An 8,310-nucleotide genomic window follows, 5' to 3' on the forward strand; every position below is an offset into this window, starting at 1 on the left:
GTACAGGTGAGGGACGGCGTGTACAGGTGAGGGACGGCGTGTACAGGTGAGGGACGGCGTGTACAGGTGAGGGACGGCGTGTACAGGTGAGGGACGCCGTGCCGTGCTTCTATGATTTCCTCATGAAGGAGTTCAGAGTGACATCATCAACGCTCCACCCTCTCCACCCTGACGGCGCCACATCAAACTCCGTTCAGAAACAGAGCTCCACGATGAATCACTCTGACCATAACATCAGCGTCCTGTGACGATCAGTGTCGACTGATTTCGATATTACTCGATGTATTCACCAGTCAAACAGTTTAGTTTGAGTGTTACACTATCAGTTCTGTCACCAGCAGGGGGCGCTATAGGAGTGTTAGGCAGTGATGCACGTTCATGCTCAGTTTACAGCTGAGTGACCATCTTGTCTTCATTCTAACTGATTCTAACTGAGGGTTCAACATAATAACATGTTTACATCTTCATCTCTCTCTACAGGACGGACTTAGATATCAGTATCAGTATCAGTATCGGCCCCATGAAGCCCAAACAGCTACAGCTTCTTTAACAAGCAGCATCTCTACACACACTGAAGGGACAGAGATCATCATGTGTCACCACCAGAGCTGCTCTGTGGTTACTGTGGTTACTGTGGTTACTGTCACCACCAGAGCTGCTCTGTGGTTACTGTGGTTACTGTGGTTACTGTGGTTACTGTCACCACCAGAGCTGCTCTGTGGTTACTGTGGTTACTGTGGTTACTGTCACCACCAGAGCTGCTCTGTGGTTACTGTGGTTACTGTGGTTACTGTGGTTACTGTCACCACCAGTAACCACCGCGGGAAGCACAACCTTCTGCAAAACAACTGGTGTGGGAGTTAGTAAAGTCAAACACTTCACAAACAACCCTTGTATGGGTGTGAGATCCAGGCCGAATCAAAGTTTGAGACGCCATGAAAGAGTAAGAGGTGAAAAATAATCGATTACATCACACATTCATCTGCTGGTTCCAGAGAAAGTCTTAAATTGATGGATTTATTAACCAGGTTTGGCGTGGCGTCAACTAATCCGTCATATTCTTTGCTTCTGTGAGTCACTGGTTACTCACATGATTCATATTCTTTATTTTGACTCTTTTCCAGGTCGAAGCTGTGTCTAAAACTGATTTTATCTTTATAAAAGTGTTGAGTTCAGCTGTTTTCATATATGAGCACAGACGCTTCACCAAACCCCATTCACAAAAACAGCGATTTAGCCTCCTTCTGTTATCGGCAGCTTTTTAAATATGTTCTAACTTTTAGAAATCACCGGAGAAAAGTTGAAGAGGAGGCCGGATGTGTTTAGTTAAAGAACATCCAGTGACTCACTAAACCCCGACATATGTGAACTCACCGCACGGCTCGGATGAGGAAGTAGAGGACTCCGATCATAGTGATGCCGATGAGGACGTACAGGGCCCGCTGGATCATGGAGCTGTCCACGTTCAGGCCGTTGAGCCCCCTGGGGCCGCCCCGCCCGCCGCCGCTCTCCGTAGAGTTCACCCGGCTGGAGTTGGTCACCGCGGGTCGGGACGCCGCGGTGCCGGCGGTGAGTGCGACGAGCTCGGGCACATCCTCCGCCACGGACACCAACAGCCAACAAACCGGAACCAGAACCGCCGAGAGGAGTCCGTGAAAAGTCATTTTAACGGTACAAAGAAAAAAACAAAAGACTTTTACCGGAACAGGAGCGGAAACCAGAGTCCGGGTTTTAGGTCCACGTCAGACTCCGCTGCTTTGTTGACATAAAGTGAGCCTAAAGTAGGAAGTTCATATCCACCTACTGATGACGTCACAAAACACTGCGCCATGTGACCCCTCAGTTTGACTCGCAGGATCACAGGTAGAGCCTGCCAACCAATCACAGCAGCCCGAAACCTGCAAGACTTCACGGAGGGTCTAAAATAAAACACATCACGGTGTGCAGTTTAAGGAAGTTCAAATGTTCCTCACTTTAGGATTATTATTATTATTTTATTTATTAAACGGTGTAAAAGTACCAGAACTTAAAAACGGTGTAGGAGGGGAGTGAATCCACCCAAGTGGTGTGGTTTCTGTTTTAGTTCATATTTAAGACTTCAACAGGTTTAGAGTTAATTTACTTTAGTTCATATTTAAGACTTCAACAGGTTTAGAGTTAATTTACTTTAGTTCATATTTAAGACTTCAACAGGTTTAGAGTTAATTTACTTTAGTTAATATTTAAGACTTCAGCAGGTTTAGAGTTAATTTACTTTAGTTAATATTTAAGACTTCAACAGGTTTAGAGTTAATTTACTTTAGTTAATATTTAAGACTTCAACAGGTTTAGAGTTAATTTACTTTAGTTAATATTTAAGACTTCAACAGGTTTAGAGTTAATTTACTTTAGTTAATATTTAAGACTTCAACAGGTTTAGAGTTAATTTACTTTAGTTAATATTTAAGACTTCAACAGGTTTAGAGTTAATTTACTTTAGTTAATATTTAAGACTTCAACAGGTTTAGAGTTAATTTACTTTAGTTAATATTTAAGACTTCAACAGGTTTAGAGTTAATTTACTTTAGTTCATATTTAAGACTTCAACAGGTTTAGAGTTAATTTACTTTAGTTCATATTTAAGACTTCAACAGGTTTAGAGTTAATTTACTTTAGTTAATATTTAAGACTTCAACAGGTTTAGAGTTAATTTACTTTAGTTAATATTTAAGACTTCAGCACACTACCAGGAGTCAATTCCATAGTTTACAGTTGATTTGTTGTGACTTTAGTTCAGCTTATTCAGAATTTGTACTCTCTTATACTCTTCTTGCTTTGCTCCATGATTATGTGATTCATGTTATATAACATCTTTCCTGTTTTTAACACTATTTGTGTTCAACTAGATTCATTTCTATTTAAAATGCTCTTTTGGACATTTCATTATCATTTTTGTCTGTTATAACTTTTTAGTTTTAGACTTAAATTTTAACCTCTCAAAAAACAAAGCAGTCTCAAATCTTTTTGAGGAATTATAGCAAAACAAAAATTCTACTTTGCATACAGTACATCCTCTGATAAATACAGTGAAGTACTTTGATTGTATTTCTGTGGTGTTCCTGTAGGAGACCATGATGCAGCCAGACTGAAGCAGCAGCTTGTGAAGGTGGACGCCATCATCTTGTCTTTGCAGTGCTGATTCTGAAGAGAACGCCTTCACATAGGACTCAAAGGTAAAATGATCTCTCATATGATTGGACCGTGTTATTGTAACCGCTATCAGCATCAAAGTAATTTTAGTAACAATTTATAATCCTTCTTAAAATGTAAGGAAGACTAGCAGAAGATTAAACAGCCTCTATGGTTCTACAAGAAGTTCATGTTTAAATTGTTCTTCTCTCTGTCTTCAAGGAAATCAGTGCTCAAAGGAAACAGCAGTCCAGACTCTGATTCCAGCTCCGGTGAGGTTCTGCACACAAACTGGCTTTCTGATTATATGAGAATATTTAACATTAGTTTAATTCATCAGGCTGGCCCATGTGATGACAGTTTACAATAATCTTCAATAGAAAGTGGCAGGAACACTTTTGTCTTCAAACATAAATTCATAAAGCTGATCATATTATTGGATTCATCATGTCTTATTATATATTTAGTTTTTCCTCTTTAATAGTTCTCCTGTCTTTAAAGTAAACTGAAGTTTAGCAGAACCTGAGGACAGATCTGATTTCAGGTCTGAGACAGAAACATCACAGTAAAATTCATTATACTTTACATTTAACTCTGTGATTGTTTTTCTTTATTACAGAAGATGCTCTCAGATTCAGATCCATCAGCAACATGGAGGACTCGTCCCCCGACAACGCGGAGGACTCGTCCCCCGACAACGCGGAGGACTCTCGTCCCCCGACAACGCGGAGGACTCGTCCCCCGACAACGCGGAGGACTCGTCCCCTGAGTGTTTCCTGTCCTCTCTCGATGGTCTTCTTCTCTTCAGTTATTAACTCTTGAAAACAGCAGCACAACATGCCAGACTGTTTGACAAGTCTGTGATTGAATAAATGGAAATGGAATCTCATACGTATCTTGCTATGCTTATTGGCTTTAAATGTTTAATATTAAATAAGTTTGAAGGCCATTTATCTCAGACGAGCCGGCTGTGACAAGCTGAGCTCGTCTGTTAGCTTAAACAGGGTACACACTACAAGATAATCAGGCCGACTTTAGGCCAGATTCCCCCGTTCTGACCAAAGTCAGCAAAGGCCCGACTATCTGATGATCCAAAGATTATCTTGCCAGGTTCTCCTGTGGTGTGAGGTGTGTTAAGAGTGATTTTAACCTCTGATCTGCTCGGACGATGATAAGGGCCGTCCCGATTTGAAATTGTTAATATTAAACGTGTTCAATATTATATTATATTATATAATAAGTCCTGTTGTGTGGGGAGAACACCGAGGACTGCCGAGCACGGACTCTGTGAATAGTCACTTGGAATAGAGCAATAGCCAATAGGGAAGCAAGCTGACCTTAAACAACCAGAATGCCCGAGTCCTCTACACACAAACAAAGATATTTAAAGAACTGAAGAAAAGCCAAGAAAATGGTTGCTCCATTCACTCCCTCCAATATTTCCTGGTGACATGATTTGAATATTAATTTCAGTAAGATGGAGATATCCAAAGTGAATCATGAACCCTGTGTTTTCTTTTTTTATTGGGTGAAGTCAAACAGGTAAGGCAGACATTCAATCTCAACCTAGAATGAGTTTTTGTTACATTACAGACCAATGACTTGCAGAGTTTCACTGAAGAACCACTCGTTTAAAAGGACAGATACCAGACATAGGTTATCTCACCTGAACAACAAGCAGGACGCTTATGTTAAGTGACACATGATTTAAATCTGTGCGCACTATAGCTGTTCCCACTCAACGTTCTTGAAGCCAAAATACGCCCCTAATGGGCGCTTCCATCTTGCGATTGTGACGTCATTTGGAGCCAGAGTCTGCGCAGTAGGGTCCGGGGGAGGAGCCCTGGTAACACGTCCCGCCTACTTAGCGTACTGCCCTGATGACTTACGCAGCCCAGTTACGCCGAAAGCACGTAAATTATGGGTTAAGTTTTCAAATTTCTTTGAAGATCCGCTTCTTGCGTGGATCACATGACTAACAGGCCGCGCTCTGATAGGCCAAAGTTTGTTCGATTGCATTCAGGCTCGGTTGCCGATCCTGTCCTGGGTAACGCAGATGTTGCGATCTGAATTTTTCAACTTGAATTTTTGGGTCTGAATTTGACCAGTTGAATGTGACTGATGTTTGATTTTGAATTTTTTCAAGTTGTATTTTTAGAACTGAATTTGACAAATCGAATTTGAGCAACCTCAATCTTTTTGTCGCTGAATAATGAAACTTGAATTTTTGGATCTGAATTTTAAAAAGGTGAATTCAGGACAAATAAATTCAGAGACATGGTTTTCAAAGTAAAATAATTCAATGCTATGAATTCAGTGGTGTTTTTATTACAGTATTTAACATTCAGTGGCTGTTCAAATTCAAATAATTATGTTATTAGCGTCCATATGAAACGCAGACACATGCACTAACAGAGAGACATCAGAGTGAGGGCTCCTGAGCTGGTGGGGGTTCAGTGCCTTGCTCAATGGCACCTCGGCAGTGCTTAGGAAGTCGCCATGACCTCTCAAGCTATCAGACCAACTTCCAGGTCTACACCAGGACTTGGACCTCCAGTTCCCAACATGTCGCTATAGACTGAGCTACTGCCGAGCCCCCTGATTTTCACGAGGGTTGTCAAACCATTAAAATTTTAATATTTATTAATGGCATGTTTGATATTCCATTATTTCACATTTCAAAATAAAACTTGTTGTGCTGTCCCATGCTGAGAGTACTTTACTTACTGTGTGCTTTTATTTTGAAAAAAAGTAAGGCCCTTCCTGTAGTTGGAAGGTTAGAACATGGAGTTAAGTCCAGAAACAGGAAGTGGCTAGGAATCCCGAGGTGAGGTCAAACAGCTCAAAGGAACGGTAACAAAGGTCAATGTGTGATGTCATAAGGTGGATATGACTTTGGACTCGTCAGCTGAGCTGTCTGAGAGTTTGCTAAAGTGAAATGAGGAATCTCCTCACAGAGAGACTCCAGACAGATGGGGATTCAAGCCAGGAACCTCCTCACAGAGAGGCTCCCGTCAGACGGGGACTCAAACCAGGAACCTCCTCACAGAGAGGCTCCCGTCAGACGGGGATTCAAACCAGGAACCTCCTCACAGAGAGACTCCCGACAGACGGGGATTCAAACCAGGAACCTCCTCACAGAGAAGCTCCCGTTAGACGGGGATTCAAACCAGGAACCTCCTCACAAACCAGGAACCTCCTCACAGAGAGACTCCCGACAGACGGGGATTCAAACCAGGAACCTCCTCACAAACCAGGAACCTCCTCACAGAGAGGCTCCCGTCAGACAGGGATTCAAACCAGGAACCGCCTCACAGAGAGACTCTCGACAGACGGGGATTCAAACCAGGAACCTCCTCACAAACCAGGAACCTCCTCACAGAGAAGCTCCCGTCAGACGGGGATTCAAACCAGGAACCTCCTCACAAACCAGGAACCTCCTCACAGAGAGACTCCCGTCAGACAGGGATTCAAACCAGGAACCTCCTCACAGAGAGACTCCCGACAGACGGGGATTCAAACCAGGAACCTCCTCACAGAGAGGCTCCCGTCAGACGAGGATTCAAACCAGGAACCTCCTCACAGAGAGACTCCCGTCAGACGGGGATTCAAACCAGGAACCTCCTCACAGAGAAACTCCTGACAGACGGAGATTCAAACCAGGAACCTACTCACAGAGAAACTCCTGACAGACGGGGATTCAAACCAGGAACCTCCTCACAAACCAGGAACCTCCTCACAGAGAGGCTCCCGACAAATGGGGATTCAAACCAGGAACCTCCTCACAGAGAGGCTCCCGTCAGACAGGGATTCAAACCAGGAATCTCCTCACAGAGAGACTCCCATCAGACGGGGATTCAAACCAGGAACCTCCACACAGAGAGACTCCAGACAGACAGGGATTCAAACCAGGAACCTCCTCACAGAGAGACTACCGACAGACGGGGATTCAAACCAGGAACCTCCACACAGAGAGACTCCAGACAGACAGGGATTCAAACCAGGAACCTCCTCACAAACCAGGAACCTCCTCACAGAGAGACTCCCGACAGACGGGGATTCAAACCAGGAACCTCCTCATAGAGAAGCTCCCGTCAGACGGGGATTCAAACCAGGAACCTCCTCACAGAGAGGCTCCTGACAGACGGGGATTCAAACCAGGAACCTCCTCACAGAGAAACTCCCGACAGACGGGGATTCAAACCAGGAACCTCCTCACAAACCAGGAACCTCCTCACAGAGAGGCTCCCGTCAGATGGGGATTCAAACCAGGAACCTCCTCACAAACCAGGAACCTCCTCACAGAGAGGCTCCCGACAAATGGGGATTCAAACCAGGAACCTCCTCACAGAGAGGCTCCCGTCAGACAGGGATTCAAACCAGGAATCTCCTCACAGAGAGACTCCCATCAGACGGGGATTCAAACCAGGAACCTCCACACAGAGAGACTCCAGACAGACAGGGATTCAAACCAGGAACCTCCTCACAGAGAGACTACCGACAGACGGGGATTCAAACCAGGAACCTCCACACAGAGAGACTCCAGACAGACAGGGATTCAAACCAGGAACCTCCTCACAAACCAGGAACCTCCTCACAGAGAGGCTCCCGTCAGACGGGGATTCAAACCAGGAACCTCCTCACAGAGAGACTCCCGACAGACGGGGATTCAAACCAGGAACCTCCTCATAGAGAAGCTCCCGTCAGACAGGGATTCAAACCAGGAACCTCCTCACAGAGAGGCTCCTCACAGACGGGGATTCAAACCAGGAACCTCCACACAGAGAGACTACCGTCAGACAGGGATTCAAACCAGGAACCTCCTCACAGAGAGACTACCGACAGACAGGGATTCAAACCAGGAACCTCCTAACAAACCAGGAACCTCCTCACAGAGAGGCTCCTGACAGACGGGGATTCAAACCAGGAATCTCCTCACAGAGAGACTCCTATCAGACGGGGATTCAAACCAGGAACCTCCTCACAGAGAGACTACCGACAGACGGGGATTCAAACCAGGAACCTCCTAACAAACCAGGAACCTCCTCACAGAGAAGCTCCCGTCAGACGGGGATTCAAACCAGGAACCTCCTCACAGAGAGGCTCCCAACAGACGGGGATTCAAACCAGGAACCTCCACAC

General features: G+C 44.6%; 1 protein-coding gene and 1 long non-coding RNA gene across 2 annotated transcripts in view; one reads left to right on the forward strand and one right to left on the reverse strand.

Annotated features, from left to right (window-relative positions):
* Positions 1-1,664, reverse strand: part of fam174c (family with sequence similarity 174 member C) — a 20,752-nt gene extending 19,088 nt beyond the window's left edge. The window contains exon 1 of the mRNA XM_020659178.3: positions 1,375-1,664. Coding sequence (XP_020514834.1) covers positions 1,375-1,664 — 290 coding nt within the window. The remainder of the gene's footprint in view (positions 1-1,374) is intronic.
* A 60-nt stretch (positions 1,665-1,724) lies between these two features.
* On the forward strand, positions 1,725-4,057 carry LOC136178467 (uncharacterized). Its single transcript, XR_010665887.1, has 4 exons — positions 1,725-1,863; positions 3,105-3,212; positions 3,391-3,440; positions 3,788-4,057. It is a non-coding gene; the product is annotated as an uncharacterized lncRNA (long non-coding RNA).
* The last annotated feature ends 4,253 nt before the right edge of the window (positions 4,058-8,310 follow it).

The sequence above is a fragment of the Labrus bergylta genome, unplaced genomic scaffold, assembly GCF_963930695.1.
Source record: "Labrus bergylta unplaced genomic scaffold, fLabBer1.1 SCAFFOLD_117, whole genome shotgun sequence".
Lineage (NCBI taxonomy): Eukaryota > Metazoa > Chordata > Actinopteri > Labriformes > Labridae > Labrus > Labrus bergylta.